The 18,126-nt window shown below is 39.8% G+C and overlaps 4 protein-coding genes across 7 annotated transcripts; 1 reads left to right on the forward strand and 3 right to left on the reverse strand.

Annotated features, from left to right (window-relative positions):
- Window positions 1–699: 699 nt before the first annotated feature.
- lin37 (lin-37 DREAM MuvB core complex component) lies at window positions 700–5,894 on the reverse strand. Of its 2 annotated transcripts, none has more exons than XM_083990037.1 (9): window positions 5,420–5,894; window positions 5,186–5,261; window positions 5,045–5,095; window positions 4,877–4,912; window positions 4,362–4,447; window positions 4,086–4,246; window positions 2,495–2,626; window positions 2,303–2,376; window positions 700–1,815 (listed from the first exon to the last, which is right to left on the reverse strand). In XM_083990037.1, exons 1-9 carry the CDS (start codon window positions 5,451–5,453, stop codon window positions 1,728–1,730), a joined length of 738 nt encoding a protein of 245 aa, XP_083846163.1. In that variant the 5' UTR covers window positions 5,454–5,894; the 3' UTR covers window positions 700–1,727. The 2 variants fall into 2 exon arrangements, with proteins under 2 accessions (XP_083846163.1, XP_083846164.1); XM_083990038.1 differs by having other exon boundaries at window positions 4,883–4,912; window positions 5,420–5,890.
- Window positions 5,895–6,017: 123 nt separating this feature from the next.
- proser3 (proline and serine rich 3) lies at window positions 6,018–11,581 on the forward strand. Of its 2 annotated transcripts, XM_083990011.1 has the most exons (14): window positions 6,048–6,200; window positions 6,282–6,433; window positions 6,518–6,626; window positions 6,707–6,981; window positions 7,203–7,354; window positions 7,476–7,567; window positions 8,129–8,226; window positions 8,294–8,427; window positions 8,577–8,812; window positions 8,905–9,404; window positions 9,486–9,678; window positions 10,239–10,410; window positions 10,685–10,766; window positions 10,894–11,581. In XM_083990011.1, exons 2-14 carry the CDS (start codon window positions 6,423–6,425, stop codon window positions 10,943–10,945), a joined length of 2,106 nt encoding a protein of 701 aa, XP_083846137.1. In that variant the 5' UTR covers window positions 6,048–6,200; window positions 6,282–6,422; the 3' UTR covers window positions 10,946–11,581. The 2 variants fall into 2 exon arrangements, with proteins under 2 accessions (XP_083846138.1, XP_083846137.1); XM_083990012.1 differs by having other exon boundaries at window positions 6,018–6,433; window positions 8,129–8,214.
- hspb6 (heat shock protein, alpha-crystallin-related, b6) lies at window positions 11,050–12,710 on the reverse strand. Of its 2 annotated transcripts, XM_083990043.1 has the most exons (4): window positions 12,428–12,710; window positions 12,179–12,344; window positions 11,676–11,798; window positions 11,050–11,567 (listed from the first exon to the last, which is right to left on the reverse strand). In XM_083990043.1, exons 2-4 carry the CDS (start codon window positions 12,332–12,334, stop codon window positions 11,409–11,411), a joined length of 438 nt encoding a protein of 145 aa, XP_083846169.1. In that variant the 5' UTR covers window positions 12,335–12,344; window positions 12,428–12,710; the 3' UTR covers window positions 11,050–11,408. The 2 variants fall into 2 exon arrangements, with proteins under 2 accessions (XP_083846169.1, XP_083846168.1); XM_083990042.1 differs by having other exon boundaries at window positions 12,179–12,434.
- A 1,269-nt stretch (window positions 12,711–13,979) lies between these two features.
- psenen (presenilin enhancer, gamma-secretase subunit) lies at window positions 13,980–17,125 on the reverse strand. The gene is made up of 4 exons (XM_083990046.1): window positions 17,011–17,125; window positions 16,528–16,606; window positions 16,020–16,124; window positions 13,980–14,604 (listed from the first exon to the last, which is right to left on the reverse strand). Exons 2-4 carry the CDS (start codon window positions 16,586–16,588, stop codon window positions 14,465–14,467), a joined length of 306 nt encoding a protein of 101 aa, XP_083846172.1. The 5' UTR covers window positions 16,589–16,606; window positions 17,011–17,125; the 3' UTR covers window positions 13,980–14,464.
- Window positions 17,126–18,126: the final 1,001 nt, after the last annotated feature.

Here is an 18,126-nt window from a genome sequence, read left to right on the forward strand (position 1 = left end):
TTTACAGGACACTACTGTGAGCGTTTATACAGTTTTTGCTTGATTTCATGTACTCAAACCACATCACACTGTGCGATGTGGTTTGACACTGGTTAGGGTGGAGGGGAAAAAAAGCCTAAAACACAAAAAACTTGTGGTTGTTTTAAAATTAGGTTATTTCCTCCCTATCTGAGGAAACACTCTAGGTGGTATCACAACAGCACCTTCTAATTAAGGGGAATAGTAATCAAGTTAAGGGGATAATTCAACATTTTGGCAAATTCACTTATTGCCGTAATCCCTATTAGTCATAGCAGTAGGTTCATTACCTTTAATTATCGGTGCATGTTGTTTTGAGATCTGCGGGGCAGAGATGCAGGCTGCTCAGTGAACACAATGGAGGTGAATGGTGCAGGTCCCCTGTCCCTCAAAACTCATCAAATACACAATCCACCAACTCCAAAACGCTCTCATGGAGATATTGTGAATGTGACCTGCACATTTGCCATGAAATAATTACCGGTATGCAACACTAGGACCCATGAAGCAAATACTCGGAACTACTTGCACGTTTGAAATCACTTAGCCCAGCAGCAATGTCTGGAATGTAGTTTCCATGTTGAACTAGCCCTTTAATGAGGAAAAAGAAAAGTAGAAATCTCCAGTTTATGATGCATGAGTTCAATAATATGTAATAACTTTCTACAAGCCAGGTCTTTTCTCCATGCTTTATACAAAGAGAGTATAATAGAGAACAGTAAGGGCAGCATCACGACAGTTGCATGGATTTCATCTCTGTGCATCAGAACATTTCATTTAAATTGATAAGCCAATGCAATTATTAAATAATATGCAATTATTCAAATTAATATGTTCTCAGAACAAATGATTGTTTTTCACGTCAAAACAATATCATCATTTGTCAGCCAGGCATGTCTTCAGACTACATCTATGGATCATTCATATACAGTAGACCAGGCCACAACCACCATCAAAATAAGTCAACACTGTCATAACTTACTGCTGCAATATGGACAAACGTGTCATTATTCCAGCACTTTGCCACTGTAGTTTCTGTAACTTCACACCTCCTACATAACCGCAGCAGTAGAGAATGTGGTTTTAGTATCATAACCATCGAGTTTAACTTGAAAATGCTGAATGGAAATACAATTGGCAGATATTAGGCCTCGGCCTCTGGCTTATAAAGATGCAAAAAACAACTACCGTATTACGTATAGCAAAAGATTTAGTCATAATGAAGGTGACATTACCTACAATCCATGTGTGTGGCCTGACTTAACTCTCCAGGACAAACCACTCTAATGTTAATTGGCATCTTCACTGCCACCCATTTGTACAGAACAAACAAGCAGATCTGGGAGTTTAAGAGACCACAGTGGATTTTAATCAATCTTATTAATGTTGAGAATACACAAGTCAGTTTTTGTGGAAAAATACTAGTGATTAACAAAGTTAATTTATTCAGACATATATGCTTTTTAAGAATAAAAACATTCCCACATCACACCAGGAGACATTCCCACACAGGGAACTGCATCAAATTTAAACACATTTCAAAAACGCAATGCATAGGACGTGTGGTTTAAGGCTCCAGGTTCGGTTAATACTTTCCTATGAGTCTGACTGTTTGGATGGCGGGTGTGTTCAAGCATCGAGTCCTACAGCATGGCTCCATCCCAACTGCATAGAGTCCATACCATGGTGGAGAGTTACGAGGAGATCTGCTAGCGATCATAGAGCTCTTTCATCTCCTTTAGGATCTTGATACTCTCACTGTATCTTAACTGGTTCTTGTTGGAACATTCCTTCCATCTGGAAAAAAAGAGCAATGCATGTAATTTATTCAGCTATTTTATTGTAAAAATTATAAACAAACAAACAAACAAAAAAACAACAACCTTTTGTTATAGGTTAGAAAAGATTTTTGTTATTTTTGACCATTCAGCAAATTGGCTGGGATAAAAGAAACACTCACTGATACAGTTTGCTTATGATTATGTCGAAAGTGCTGAAATTCATTAAAGAAATAACTAACAACTTTAAAATTAAATTATAAAATGATTTTTTTTTTCAAGTCAGGCTCTTTGGCCTAACTTTTAACAGATTTTTAAAAAAGAACAACACACTAAATACATCGGACATTTACAGCCAGTCACTCCTTTAGCATCACACGGATTATCCATGGGTGAAACTTGACCTCGACGTGACCTCTGAACAGTACAGAGGTCACTGAAATGCGAGTAATTCTTTGCAAAAAGGAACAAATTACGGTCCCAAATGGGTTGTACTGAAAACTTACTTTTGCCTTATCTTTTTCCAGCGTTCCATGTGGTCACATATGAGAGAACCTGATACAGGGACTGAATCTGTTAACTGTATAGAAAGAAAATTATTTTATTACTATGTATCAACACAATGTGTGCAACTGCAATCACAATCACAATGCATGCAAAATAACATGAATCATTTCCATGCAGTCATCATACAGAACCTTGGTAACAGTAGATTTTTCCATATGTGGGATCCTGAGATTGATGGGTTCACCAGCAGTGCTGATTGGACAGGAGGATGGAGGAGGCAGTCGGTACACATTCTGACCTTTACCGTTTATCATGTCTGGGACCTGGAAAAAGAATAACATTTGGAAAAAGTGAACACAGCAGGACACCCATTACACAAAATTAGACCTGGACTTAGAAATGACTTTCTAGAAATAAGAAAGGATTCTCCTCAATACATTGCATTACTGTTTCAAGTAGATTTTAATTTAAGTAAATGATTAATGTTTAAAAGATGATTTCAGAAAAATTACAAAATTATGCCGTTCTCTCTCCTCATTGGATAAAGGTTGTAGGATACAAGGAAAGTTTTCTCCTCGGCTTACAGCAGAGCAGAGTGACTAACAGACCCGTGTTTCAGACCAAACACTCTATATAAGTGACTGCCGTCGGAAGATACAGTATAACTACAAACATTCCGCTTACTTTTGCTTTAAAGCAGAAGTAAGTGATATATTTGTGTTAATATAAGTCTTAAATAGTTATATCTTCCGACAGCAATCACTTACATAGAGTGTTTGGACCGAAACACGGGTCTGTCAGTCACTCTGCTCTGCTCTGAGCCGAGGAGAAAACATTTATCGTATCCTACAGTTTTTATCCAATGAGGAGAGAGAACGGGCATGCAGGGCTGTGTGTGCAGCCAAGGGACGCCGTGAATGTGGTGACGTAGGGACGAGGACTGTTATGGTGCGTTCAAGGCAGCTCGTAACTCGTGTTTTTCTGACCTGTGAAGTCGTACCAGTTCGATCTGGTACGAGTTCACCGGTCGGAAGTTACGAGTGGCCGTTATAGTGACTTTCACAGGTAAAACAGGTCGGAAAAACACGAGTGGGTTGCCTGGAACGCTACAAAATCGTAAGTTGTGACTTGAAGCTGTAATTTACAGTTTCAAAAGCCTGCCTGGAACGCAGCATTAGCCAAAACGACCGGATCGCTTACTTCTGCTTTAAGTCAACAGAGGTGTGTGGTATGGTTAACCATTCAGTGCGATATGCTACAGTGCTGTAATCACTACCAGACTGCGGTCCAAGTCAAAACCCACAGATCAACGAAAACACTGACAAACCCCATGATGCTACTAAAACAATAATTGTGACTCCATTATGCAAGAAGAGACACCCACGGGGGAGACATGAAATGAGAGAAATTAGTCTGGGATATAAGTGCAAAAAGAAGTGGAGTGAGATATAAGAAGACAGAAAAATGGTGTTTAAATTATGCAACTGTTAAAATGTAATTAGACTGTTTGTCACTTAAGTTACACTTTTTCACTGTTCTAAATCAAGCATTTATTTTACAATGCACATATTTTGCAAAAATCTCTCTGTTACGTAGTTATTATTCATTATATCTCTTGTTTTCCTTGTTTATGATCCCTTCAGCCCACTCCCTCTTAAGAAATTGGCCACAATAATATTGGTGCCTTTACTGTGCAAACGCTTTTGAGAGTGTTTGTATATGTTTGCATACTTTGATAATAGAATCACATTAATAGTAACCAGCATAACTGTATAGCCGCACCTCTTCCTCGACCATGCTGTGTGGGGGGCTTGGGGAGGCAGGTGGCTCTCGAACAGAAGGGTTGTTTCTCATCCAGGCACGGCAGATAGGATACAGTGGGGTGCTGGTGTTGAACTGAGCCAAATCCACACTCCGATCAAACAGCTTAATGATATAAGCATCTGGCAAATAGAGAAAGATAGTAAAACAAGGTTAGGACCTAGAACAAGGAAATAAAAGGCAGAGTGACCACACAGTAACTTATTGTTGAATTATTTGTGGTATTGGCAAGTTTACTTTGTTTATGCTGATTGCTCTCTGGTATGCCCTCGTCCATCTCTTTTCTCTTCTTCCTCCTATGCTGTGGAAATCGAGCTGAAGGTCTGGGGAAAAATAGAAAATTAGAACAAAGACAGAAATGTTATTTTATGACTAATACATTCACAATAATTACTGCTTCTCATTGTATGTTTTCATCTGTTGTTGTATCCAGACAAACACCTTTTTAATGCACAAAGATGGAATAAGTGAACGAGAAGCCATCAGCAATTTTTTTTTTTTCATCCCCAAATAATGACACAAATTGTTTTTGATGGGTGCTTGGTGGTCGAGTGGTTACAGCACATCCCATGTTGGCATAGCCTGTAGCAGTGATCGCCAGTTCAACCCCAGTTCACAATCTTTACTGCATGTCATACCCTCAGTCTCTCTCTGCTTTCTTCACTGTCCTAGCGAATGAAGGCATAAAATGCCCCCAAGAAAACTTAACAGATTGTTTTAACTACTGTATGCTCAGGTTGAAAAATACATACACTTGCCTTTTTCCAGCAGATGATGGAGACAAATCCCTAGAGGGAGTAAGTGGAGAAGAAAATCTTATAAGGAAACAGATTTTTACTTTGAAAGTGACTCCACAGCACCAAACAGTTTATCAATAATTGCACAAAAATAAGAGTGACAAACACATAATTGGTCCATACTTGTTTAAAGAGTCCGCTGATATTTTTCCAGTATCACCCTCACTTTGCTCCCTGTTCAAAATTAAACATTAGTCTTCCACAATGATAAATTATGAAAACAAAGAAAATATTGAAGTAATGATATAATATAATAATTTTGACCTTTCATTTTCACTCTTCTCAACCAGTCCCTTTAACACAGCATCCAACCTGCTGCGAGCACCAGTCCCCTCTAAATCTGCAAAAGTAATGATGGTTGTTGTAAACAATTAAATTTATAGAAATTGCAAACATAAAAAATGAAGCGAATAATTAATATAATGCCAAATGCAATGGCCTTCATTGGGAAGCTTTTTTTTTACTCGAATTACTTTATTTTTGTGGGGATACACTCACCTGGCCTTTCAGTTTTGATCTTGACGTGATGCATTGTCTCCGCCTATTGAACGTTTGTATTCCACACGGTAATTACGGGGGGAAAAAAGTACTAATACGCCAACTTTTAAAGCCAAGCGTTCACCGTCGATAAACGGAGTTCACAGTCTTTAGGACGACGGCGACTCTATTGTGACGCTACCAAACAACAACTAACGTACGGCTGTTACAGTACGTTAGCTTGCTAAGATGAACGTTAGCTGCGGTTATTCGTTAGCTGTGACCATTGTATACGCCTCAACGTTATCTAAGTTAACCTGTTGCAACGAGTAGCGTACTAACTGCTAGTCCTGCCGGTTTCCACACATTCAGATGAAAGATACGGCGATATGCTCGTTATATTATTATATCGAACTATAGCATTTACTAGCTTATAATTGCTAACTTAGCTTATATTTGACGAATCGCATAGCCTTTGCAGACTTTCCTCTTCCGCGCGCTGCCGGTTTCCTGTTAACTGATTGGCTCCTGCCCGATGAGATTCTTCTACGTGATTGGACAAACGTCACGTCAATCATATTTAACTCGGCGTTTATTGGCTGGAAGTGTTGGAGTAAATAACGATCGGCGTAAACAGTCACGCTCTCTTCTGTGGTTTCATGGTTTCATCGTTAATATTAAACTACATTTACTCGCACAGACAAAGTAATTATGTTTTCTGCCGAAATGTTTGAGTTGTAGAATGGATTGGGATGTGTGCTGTAGCGACTTGATTTATCCGTATATCGCTTTGGATGCCATGGTAACTTTCTTTTGTGGACATGCCAAAACAACAAATCAGTTTGGAAAGACGAAGTGGGTAATGTGGTCTTTGTCTTCACAGTCATACATCGGTGACACCTTAATAATCCATTCAGTCATGCGTGGCTATCCAGCTATAATCTAAACCTTAGTTAAAACAAGGCGTAAACACTGAAACTACCTCTGTGCTACTGTGAACCATCTGTGACTTTCAGAAGCTGCCATGAAGTCCGGGTAAGATCTAAAGACCAGATTTTTATATTTCCATAAAATACAGTTACAGTTAGTTAATCATGTGTGTTTTTATGTTGTTTGCAGTGGCCCTTTGTTCACAAGACAGAATCCCTTCCAAACAGCAACCAGAGTGGGAAAAGCGCAATGCCACCCATCCAGCAACCAGTCCCTGTCAAAGAAAAAGAAAAAACCAGTATGTGTTAAATGTCACACATGCAACAGACTTCTGGTCCATCTGGTTGCTTTCTTCATTGTTGTTTTGTTCTTTCGCAGACTTTGAGTCCAGTACGTTCAAACCAGCAATCCCGCCCACAAGTACACTCTCCGAGTACAGCGAGCCAACAGCTGTCAGGCAGACCGGACCACTGTTTTGGTGCCACAGATGGACAACCTGTTTTTTCCGAGTTCTGGCCCTCCACTGACTGTGGATCTTCTCCTGCCAGCACTGGGACATCATCCGACATGGAGACACCTAAACAGTCTGCAAAAGCAGGGAAATCCACTGTTCCTCCTGAACTGGGAGTTCAGCAGGATTCAGTGCTGGCAAAGTATGCTTTAATTTGACAGTCAAAATCAAGCCCTCAACAAACCATGTGCCCTCTGTTATCCTGTTAAATAAAACTGTAACATTATTCATGAAAGTTGAATGATGCCATTTCATTACATAAGGAATTACAAAACATGGCATTGTGATGTGAAGCCTGGGAGATAATAGAAACAGATCAGGGTGTAACTCTTTATAACCAGCACTGACCTTTTGGTCTTCCAGATACATTGAGCGTTTCCGCCATGGTCAACCACAAAGCCGAGAGGCACGGCAGCAGACAGCTTCTGCCACGGTAGAGGAGCAGCTGCCGTTTTGGTGGATGTCACCCTCATCAGTCCCCCCCAGTTCAACACCAACTAAAATAGCAGACACGGGTATATGTTCACATACTGTCTTTTAATGCAGGAGTTCTTGACTGTTTCTAGCAACCAAACTTCAGGTGTTGATAGTAACATGTCTTGTAAAAATCCACTGTGATATCCTTCCTGTGCACAGATCTGACAGATGACCACATGCCTGCCATTTTCAGTCGAGCTGGACAGTGCCAACGTGACAGATCCCCTTCTCCAGGCAGAGGATCTCTGAGTGTGAGTGTTTTGGGAATGAGCCACAGTATAACCTGTTGTTCTGTTGTCCATCTCTATCACATTGAAATCGAATCAAATTTGTTACCTAAGTTACCTAGAAATATACATTATACAATCCACACAAATTTATACTTTTCTTGTTTTTAATCTTTTAAAAGGATTAGTTGGTCTCCATGTCCTGGTTTATGTCACGTTTGTCTGCAAGGGAGACACCTTTTTCCAACTAAGTGTGCATATAAATATTTACATTTCAGCACCACACCACATGTCCATTTGGAAACTTTTGTGTTTACTAAATGCCTGGGAAGCCTTCTCTTATGCAACCTTGTTTGATACATTTATGGCTTGCTCAGCCTGCTCATAACACATTTATCACCCTCATAAAACTCTGAAAGAACATTCGTATATCTGTTCGCAATATAAGGCCAGTTTGTGCGTCTCAAACTTAAATGATACAAATTTTATTATTTCACCTACAGTGTTGTGAGTACTTTTGATTACCAATACAAAGAGCAGAACTGAGACTTATTGAGAGTTCTGCCTGCTGTTCTTGCTTCTCAGATTTTGTCAGACATCTCCCAGGGTGAATTTGAGGATACAGAAATACTACACATTCAGGAGAGGGCCAGTAGACTTCTTCTGAGAGGGTATGAAGACCAGTGAGTAAAATGTATAATGCACTAATTAATTCATTTAAATGGAAGTAACTTGTTGTCTCTTTAACAGTAAATGCACTCTGAGTGATGGATCAGTCCCTGTCAGCTCGGAGGGCCTGGGATGCTCAGATTTCTCTTCTCCAGTCAGTGTAGATGAGCCAGTGCGACGACCTTTGATTCCAAGTTCAGTAAAATCTACTACAGGTAAGTCAACAGGGTGTTGTAGAATACAAAGTGTTGTTTTCTTCCAATGTTAACACGTACAGTGCCATCCCTTTTTAATGCAAAATTGTTTTTTTTAAATGCCATGTTGTGTCAATGTTATTGTTCAAGATGTTGCTTAACATTTACAGCAAAGGCCAGCCCGACCTCAGTTCAAGATGTGTCCTCCCAAAAATATGTCCTCCCTTCTTTGGGCCGTCCCACACGTCCAGAAGAGGACATCCTGTTCCAGTGGCGTTTAAGGAGAAAGATGGAGCAGGCCAGAGATTGGCCTCAGCCTCTGAACCACTCCGGTCTTCAGTCTCCCACCTTCAGTTGGCAGGCACCCAGTTTCAGTCATCCCTCAGCTGGTGGACAGGCTTATAAGGTTGGAGTACATGATATTTATTCAAATTGCTGCAATGTTTGTTTCAGATTTATGTGATAATTTAAATATCTGCTTTCTTTTATCATCACCAGCAACAGCAGAGTACTCAACCTCCTGATTTCACACTAAGAAATACTCCTCCACATATCATGCCTCCCGAGCCAGAGGTAAAAGAAGCCCACAGATCATGTCCCCCTGCGTCACGTCCAACTCCCTCTCCTGCCTATGTTGTCTCTGGCTCTTCCGTCCCTCACCCCCACAGTATTGGCCATGTTCCTGCCCACATGCATTTACTCTGTGACCTCTTGCCCTGTCCCATCCAGTCAACTCATGCTCTTACCCAACAAAACATTTCACAGAGGTTAAATGAGACCAGAGTCACTGGTGACTCAACAGATATTGTTACTGATGCACCTATTCGTGAGCATATGTCATCCTCAACACATGCTTCATCTGGAGCAATAGAAAAAGAATGGCCTCTTCACAACAGGAGTTTTGAGCCTCACAGCAAAGAGAAAACTCAGATAAAAGAATCGGAAAAGAATGAGAAGAAGCCCTCCACGTCCACCAGAAAGCAAAAGAAATCAACAAGGTGAACTACTGAAACATGCACAAAATGTTTAAAAAAAAAAAAAATCATGTCTGAATACTTAATATAGACTTTTTTTTGCAGATATGCTGTGGACAAGCAACATACCAATGGCCCTAGCTCTTCAAAGAAGAGTTCCCCACATCAAAGACGTCCAGAAAAGGTCATGCCGTTGGCTAAACAGCAGCAACAGGAGCGAAGCCAGGGGTTTTCTAGTGAGAGCTGTGCTGACAATCATGCACCACCACCCTCTCCAATCCACAGTGCCTTAGGACAGGTTAGCACATTTACACTCTGCAATAGCTTTTTTTTTTTTACCAACTTCAACTATTCTCAAGTTGTTTCTTTTATGCTTTCTATGTAGTTTGATTAATATAAGAGACTCAAAGCTGCTCAAAGTTGTCTGCTTCTGTGGTCCTAATGCTTTTCCTGCTGTATTGACAACTTGATAACTTGTAGGCAGCAATGCACTGGAAGACATCAGTGTGTTTGTGAGGATTGTAAATCCTAGCTTTGATATTCACATGTGTTTACATGAAATGATTATTAAATGAAAGAAACCCACACATTAATTTTTGTAGGAAATTATTCATCCACGTTGACTTTCAGAGACTGTGAGGTATTGAGCTGTTGAGTAATTCAAGAACAAAGCATGTTAGAATAAATGAGAACATTATTATACTTCAATAAACATCACTTATCACAGCTCTTAAATAAATGGTGCTGCAATTACTCTGCACAGTCTGTATTTTCTGGACATCACAATCTGCTGTTGATGTAATGAATGTAATTAAAAGGTGTATTAACCGGTATAGTATTTACATTATGCCATTACAGGTGGTTTCAGAGGTATTGTTCTCTACAGAAGATTCGTCCCCTGCTCAGAGGTCCCCAACCTGTTTGGTTTCTCCCCCTTGCGTTGCCTCTGCACCTCCACAATCCCGGGTTCCTCTGTGTAAAACACAGAACTCCATGGAGGTCATTTTGCAGCTGCTGCAAGAGGCTGAAGGTGAACCTGTGGCAGCAAAGAGCACCAACCTATTACCCTGAAGTTAATTATGGAGAATATATTCTGACCTATGAATAGCTACCATTCCCAGCATTCCAAGCCCGTTTAGGTCAAAAGCCCTCAAACTTTCTATATTTTTATTGTGCACTTGTTGGATTGTGTGGTAGTCATAACCAACATAACACAACTTTGATGTTCTTATTGATAATATATTGTCATCCCTCACCTTGGCTCATTACCATAACCTATTTTTTAATTTTTAATTTTTTTTCAGATTCTGATGAAAAGGAGTTTGATGATGACCCTTTGTTACAAGTCCTCCGGAAACAGAGAAAATGGATAAAGGGGCAGATCAGGTAAAGTATAAATAATATAATTCAGCTGGTCAACATGTAAACTTGAGTTGTCCCTTGAAAGCCATCTGTCTTAATACAACATGGATGTAATCTCCAGAGAAATAATCTCTTATGTTTTCCTTTTCAGCGAAGTGGATTCTGTGTTGAATGAATTCCCAGATGAGCAAAACGTTACTTGAACACTGGCAAGAGGCACTTGATGCAGTCACTTTTTTTTATTTTTATAAAAGAAATAAAGTTTATTTGTACTTTTTTTTTTAAAGAAATATTTCCACATTAAAGAGTTTGGAGATAAATATGTGTGCATCATAAATCACAATCACAATACAGGGCATTTTACAAAAGTTGCACAAAAGAAGCAGCAGTTTGGTATGTGAACACAGAATATTTACAGACTAGTTCCTTGGTACATTACGTAAGATTGAATATTAGCGGAACAGTATATACAAATCTCAGAGTGCAGGGAATATTCAAACTGTGCCAGGAACAGAGCAAATGTGTGTCTTGGCACATACTGAGTGTGTTGCAGTGAGTGGAGGAGCCGAAAGTTATTTCTGTTTGTGCTTGTGTTGTGGCTGCTGTTGTACTGTATCATACATAGTGAATGTGGTAGAGTGATGTCTGTAAGTGGTATTAATGTGATTAGGTGAGGGAATTGGAGTTGTCAGTCTCCAGCATAGGTGCAGAGATGATAAGGATGCCATCTGGAGAGACTGCTGACTCCAAAGCCAAGGAGTCCACTCCCTTTGGGATTCGGAAGCGGCGGTTAAACTGTCGTGTTGTGAACCCAGGACCATCCCTCTAACAAAACATAAGAGAGTAATACAATTTCAGTGGATAACACACTTCATAGCTGTTGTAAATTAACCATAACAAAGGATTTAGGATTGCTCCACCTAGAGTACCAACCTTCTTCTCTTCATGCTTTCCTTGAACTTCTACAAAATCCCCTGTCACTTTAACCATGAGGTCCTCTGGGTTGAAGTGCTTGACATCGACTTGAACTGTAAATCCAGTGTCATCACAGTTCACCTGCCGAGATGAGTCAGAATTCTGTGTCATTTTGCGGAAATAAAATACCTCTATTTACAGACACCATGCACATGGGGGGATATTCTTAACAATGTTTAAATTTGTAATTAATTCTTAACCCTGGAAGCAATTAGTTTAATTGGGGGAAGAAATTAAGTAATTTTTGGGGAGCTTTCAACTGCATCTCAGGAACTTAATCTGCCAAAGATGACTAGATGCAATTGAAAGTTCTGGAAAATCTTCTCAAGGAAAGTTTAGGCCAGTATTTATTTGCACATCCTATATTTTTCACTTTAAAACATAGGCGGATGACTTTTACAGCCTATTGAATAAGTAACTATCATGAAAAGCCATGTTGGTATGATTATTTGATGACCTACCTCTGCAGGGCTGGTGTTATCAGTCTCTGGCATCAGTAATGTCGGTGACCAATTATATTGTCCATAAGTCCCATTCAGCCGAGGGATGAGAGGTGGTAAAACCTTCTCCCATGGGATACCGCCAGTTGGCAGAGTGGGTGGCAGGATGAAGTCCATTTCTAATGAGCTGAAAATGAGAATAAAAGAGTTGACTAAACCGCAGCTGAGGCTACAACTTACCAGACTACAAGGATATGGCACAGCGTTTACCTCTTCTTGAATTTCTTGACCAAGTTAGTGTGTAGGAGGGAGGAGGAGGACAGCCCCTATTTAACTGCTCGTGTTCCCCGCTTGTGTGAAGTCCTGAATGAGATATAGTGAGCTCCAGGTGTGAACTGCTGCGTCTGCCTGTCTGGCTCCGGGCTCCTCTCTCTCTGGCTGCTGGCCTCGACTCAATGTTGTGTTTTATACTGGAGTTACATAACGAGTTGGGAATCCATAGTGGAGTGGGGCACCTTGCTTCTGTTATGTTCTGGACTAATGCGTACCCTTGGGTGTTCAGGCGGGGCCATATAGGATAAGAGTGTATTGTTTGGGCAGTGGCGCAGCTGTTGTGGGCTTATTGGCAATTAACGTGTTGATCAGCCATTACCAGTGTTGTTGTAGCCTGCAGTTTATTTCTAGTTATCAGACCTGTTCCGAACTATATGCTTAAGGTCTGTTGTCAAGGAAGGGCTATCCAAAAATAAGTTCAAAAGACGGTGTTGTTGACCCTCGTGAGCCATGGTGCCAGACGGACAGTGACAGCAGGGGCGTCAGACACATGCCACAGCACGTGTGCCACCAACAAGACACTTTCCCCTCATCACTCAAACTCACCATGTGGTAGAATATTACTTACATCATTTACTTAACTAAAAGTAGCCTGATGTCACAGTAAAAACATTTTTAGTACAAGTAGAGGCCCTGCAATAAATATCTTCAGGTACTATAGATCTATAGGTAGTATCCAAATGAAAGTACTCACAATGCAGTCTGGTCCGGTTGTTATGCTATTGTATAATCCACTTGTGTGTGTTATTCTTGATGCACCAATGTAAAAAATAGCATTTTTTTGGAATCAGTAGCCAAAATGAAGCTAAATGTATTGATTAAACTGTTTCTGTTTACACATTATTTTAAATTTAATTAACTTGTTGGATTTTTTTCTAAATAAAATCTTAATCATTAAAGTAACAAAAAAAGTTTGTCAAATGAATGAAGTGAGGGAAAAAATAACTATATCTTTACATCTTAAATTTTATGCTCGATGAAATGTGAGTACATAAAAATTGCACTTAGAGTACATGAGTAAATTTAGCTATTACGACTTCACCCTGAAGACACAAATAGAATACAACCCACAAAAATACACAATGTTCACAAAAGGGGTCTTGTATTTACTGCCCATAAAATGACTTTATCAAGTCACTCGGTGAATCATGAAAATGACTGTGCTGATACGTCTTGTTCTTGGCACACGCTAGTAAAGTCAGAGGGCACATGTTCTCCCTGTTAGCAATGTAGAACCTGTCACTTAAGCTTTGACCGAGGTAACTAAAAATGGCACTGATTATGTTATGACTCATATAGGATGACAGGGAAGTGGCGACATTTGGATAGATTAAGTTATTGAGTTTCACAACAGGCGCCAGTGATGGTGCAGGCTTTAGGACACCTCTGTAACGATGCAAAATTAGTATAGTATATGGAAGAAGAGCTCATTGATAGATCAAGGAAAAACTGTCATACACTTTCAGAGACGCTAGAGTGATAATGATATTCCAGCATACAGCACATTTTTATTCATCATTCATACACAAGTAAAAATAGTTTTGGGTGCACACTCACATCCAAACATTAACATTTTTAAGTCAGGAAAAAGACTGTTGAATCCACTGTTCAATAGCCTGAACAAAACTCAATGCCGATTCAGGTATGTTATTAGTAGTTACTGTTAACAGTGTCTGCTAACTGTCAAGATTAATTAGCCTACTCCAAAACCAAAAGACTTTATCAAATGCCAAGGCAAGCATGAAAAACACATTTCAAAAGTCCGTACAGCATTAACTTTTGAGGAAATAAGGAATTGCTCTGTCGATGTGTTACTCCACCAGTGAATTAGGCTCCAGAGATCAGGCAAATAATCAAAAAGAAAAAATGTAGTTTAAGAAAGAACAATGCTTTGGTCCATAATAGTGGATCATTAATTTTTCAAAAGACGTGTCATAAAAAAAAAGAAGAAAAAAAAACACATCAAAAATCATCTCAGGGAATGCCCAGTGGAATTGTAAAGGAGAGGTAATCTCCCACCTCCCCCCACTCTGCTCTGAAGTGCTGGAAGATGATGATCCAGGTGGTGAGGACCGCTATCCACAGCAATAACCCCAGTGCTGACCTTTTAACATCTAAATGGAAAACACATAGGACAGTTAAAGGGATAGTTCAACATTTTTGAAAATTGGCCCATCGCCATGATCCCCCTAGTAATAGCAGTAGGTTCGTTACCTTTAATTGTTGGTCCAAGCTGCTTTTAGATCGGGGGAGAAGAATACCGAGCGGCGCAGCTACACTACGGAGGCTAATGGAATTTCTTGGTTTTGCTCATCAAACTCAGCAAATACACAACCAAAAAACTCAAAAACGCTGTGGTGGACAAGTTGTGACCTGCACATTCACCACGCTATGAGATAATAGCGGAAAGTTGCGAGATGGAGTTGTTTTAGAGGCAAAGTCGGACTTTACACTCTAGACGGCTGCTCGGCGGAGTGATTTCAAAAGCGCCTGTTTACTGCAGATATGTCCGTATACTACGGCACTGGCTGAGGTGCGCACACTGTGTCCCTCCGACCAGTGGTTCACTGAAGAAAGTAGTTCCGAGTATTTGCTTCACTTCTCTTAACTTTCCGCTATTATTTCATAGCGTGGTGAATGTGCAGGTCACAACTTGTCCACCACAGCGTTTTTGAGTTTTTTGGTTGTGTATTTGCTGAGTTTGATGAGCAAAACCAAGAAATTCCATTAGCCTCCGTAGTGTAGCTGCGCCGCTCGGTATTCTTCTCCCCCGATCTAAAAGCAGCTTGGACCAACAATTAAAGGTAACGAACCTACTGCTATTACTAGGGGGATCATGGCGATGGGCCAATTTTCAAAAATGTTGAACTATCCCTTTAATATGACTAAAATAATGATCACACACACAATTATACCCAATGCCATATTTTCCCTAAAGCATTCTTTAGCTTTCCGTTCTTCATTTACAACCATTTGAGGTAAATCAAATATGTCAATGATGATGTACAATTAATTGGGCAGATACTGTCTTGTTCAAATGGGAAAACTGACTAGAAGTGTCTGTCATGCAAAATTGTACCTACTTAGAAGTTCAAGAGTAAGGTCAATGTGGGAGAAGGGGACCAATTTAATAATTTTATCTTCTCACTGAATTGTATTTATGTCAGTGTCAGCAGAAATATGCTAAAGGATTAAAATCACAAGTTAAAAATCATATTCATCTCTGGTTTGAGTATTTTCCTATGAAAAAATCCAGAGGCAGCTTTAAATCAACTTGCCTCACCTGAAGTAATTCTGTGATTCCAGATGGATGTATATATTACACAGAATAACATCCAATTTGACTTTTACTGATAATCTTTACAAAATATTGGAGTTACATTTTATGTGTGAATGAGGTGCTGAATCCACGGTGTAATTGCATTAATATTAAACAGTGTTTCATACACAGATTTGGTCAAAAGAAATAAATAAGTGAAGCAATGGCCCGTCAATCCTATGATAGTGATGTAGGAATCCTTACACTTACATGTCTTAATCTGGAGTTGTTCTGTGTAGGATGGTTTCATAAAAGCTTCCTTGAAGAACCATACTACATTGACGAGCCAAAGAAAGGGCAAAAAGGCAAAGCCACCTAAGAAAAAAGAGAGACAAAAAAAAACATCAAATACAAAACTACTATATTGTTTCTCAAAGGAATTTTCAATCGAAAGCAACTGGACTTGGTTATTTTTTTAGGAAGACGTTTCACCTCTCATTCAAGAGACTTCATCAGTTAACCAAGTCCAGTTTCTTTCGATTGAAAATTCCTTTGAGATACTATGACCTGGACAAATGAGGATATGCACAGGCTTACTATATTGTTAGTATATATTACTAAATGATATATATACTAATAATTATTAACATTATATGAAGCAATCTGTCAATCTGTATTGATTCCCAGAATACAAACCAAAAGGGAAGGGTGTGAAACTGACGATAAAGATGTCTGTATCAATGCTTATCCTGTCATGTTTAACTGTTGAGCGTCTCACCTAAATAATATTTACGACACAGGGTTAGCTTCTCCTCGTTGGGCAGTCGTTCCAGGTTCATGTCGAAAACGTCCGGGTCCTGTTAAAGAAAGACAAACAAGGTCCAGTGCAGAACCAACGGGAGAGACCAAACCAGGGACATGAAACGTTTGTTCAAGGAGGTCATGCTAATGATGTCTGCGATTAAAACCCAATCGTCCAATGACCTGAAAATGACTTAAATGAGGTAATCTCAGTAAAACAGTATGAAATCAAAGCGAGGCGTGACCCCTCTAGCGTTTACTGGCCTAGTCTGCATTGTCAGGTGACTGAAAATTCAACTAATGCTAACATTAGCAACCCGTTAGCTTTAGAGAGTTGTTGTTGTTTCGACTGCTACAAACAGCCGTAGCATTGACTACATCGGTCTCCAAATACTGGATGAGGTCGTTAGGTAACACTTCTAAGGGATACGGACACGGTCTGCTAGCGGGGGTACTTTACCTGGTGTTTTTAACGCCACAAAAGTCGTCGTGAGTTAATTAGATGGAAACAATCAGACAACACTTCCGTCCTCTTCGCCTTCTGGCCTTCAACTTCTTCGCATTCGCTCTTTGTTGTGTTTGTGGAGCGCACATGCGGACGTGTGGCGAACAGCGCCACCTCCCGTGGTGGTGGTCAAAAGACTGGCGGACCTGGAGAACTGTGACGCATTCAGTTCAGGAAAATTGTTGAAGTTTTGTGTCAAATTTCTGAAACGGAGTCAAGAAATCTCATAAATTCAAACTCCTTTTTTTTGTGACAATTCCAAGATAATTCTCACTACTGATTCAGAAATTTGGGATCTTTTTCTCAACTGAATCTATTCCCTATGGCTGATACTTTTCCATCAGTAGCCTACCTCAACTCCTGTAGCCATCATACTGTGATGATTATGAATTTCGTGTGCCGCAGATCTAAAATCTGCTCAAATGTCTAACATTTTCTGCTAGATCATTTTTTAAAGATGTTATTTCATTTCTATAAATTTAGATTAGTCTACTCTTGTTTTTCTCATGCTTCCTCAGGCCAGTGTATTCTGCAACATTTACCTCTTAAAATTGAACATGAATAAATCTACATCATACAATAATTTAAGCAGCAAATAGCCTATTTCTAATTTCTCCGTCTTTTCTCTTTCTTCCGGATCAGCTTTTTGTGGCGGCGATGAAGACACACTGCCATCTACTGTAATGCAATGTAGAGACAGGATGCTATTAAATGAGGTAAGTTCGGCTCATTACAGAGTGCAATGTTGATTATCCCTCTATTTGATGTTAATTTTAGCTGTTTTGATTATTTTTGGCTTACTAAATAAGATACATTACTTTATTAATCCCCCTAAGGGAAATTCATGGGAGCTCATCTAACATTTGCAGAATAATTAAAAAGCCTGATGGCTGAAGGGCTATCTCTCCATGCTGCAGTGAGGTGAGAGGAGCTGTCCAGCGCCAAAGTGTTATGAAGCTGATGATAGTTGTTCAGAATGGCCTCTACCATCATCAGTGCACATCGCTCCGCCACACCCCCCATAGTAGCTATCCAACAGGGAAACATGACTGAAGTCTCCTGATATTATTA

The sequence above is a fragment of the Trachurus trachurus genome (genome assembly GCF_905171665.1).
Source record: "Trachurus trachurus genome assembly, chromosome: 16".
Lineage (NCBI taxonomy): Eukaryota > Metazoa > Chordata > Actinopteri > Carangiformes > Carangidae > Trachurus > Trachurus trachurus.

Coding starts and splice junctions, on each gene's coding strand:
- psenen (XM_083990046.1), bottom strand. CDS start 16,588: ATGAACCTGGAACGACTGCCCAACGAGGAGAAGCTAACCCTGTGTCGT. Junction 16,125..16,527: donor GTGTCGTAAATATTATTTAG/GTGAGACGCTCA, acceptor CTTTTTTCTTAG/GTGGCTTTGCCTTTTTGCCC. Junction 14,605..16,019: donor ACAACTCCAGATTAAGACAT/GTAAGTGTAAGG, acceptor TTTTCCATTTAG/ATGTTAAAAGGTCAGCACTG.
- proser3 (XM_083990011.1), top strand. Junction 9,405..9,485: donor AAGCAAAAGAAATCAACAAG/GTGAACTACTGA, acceptor TTTTTTTTGCAG/ATATGCTGTGGACAAGCAAC. Junction 9,679..10,238: donor TCCACAGTGCCTTAGGACAG/GTTAGCACATTT, acceptor ATGCCATTACAG/GTGGTTTCAGAGGTATTGTT.
- hspb6 (XM_083990043.1), bottom strand. CDS start 12,334: ATGGACTTCATCCTGCCACCCACTCTGCCAACTGGCGGTATCCCATGG. Junction 11,799..12,178: donor ATAACACCAGCCCTGCAGAG/GTAGGTCATCAA, acceptor TCATCTCGGCAG/GTGAACTGTGATGACACTGG. Junction 11,568..11,675: donor GAAAGCATGAAGAGAAGAAG/GTTGGTACTCTA, acceptor ATGTTTTGTTAG/AGGGATGGTCCTGGGTTCAC.
- lin37 (XM_083990037.1), bottom strand. CDS start 5,453: ATGCATCACGTCAAGATCAAAACTGAAAGGCCAG. Junction 4,448..4,876: donor TCTGCTGGAAAAAGGCAAGT/GTATGTATTTTT, acceptor ATTTTTCCCCAG/ACCTTCAGCTCGATTTCCAC. Junction 2,377..2,494: donor AAAAATCTACTGTTACCAAG/GTTCTGTATGAT, acceptor CTTTCTATACAG/TTAACAGATTCAGTCCCTGT.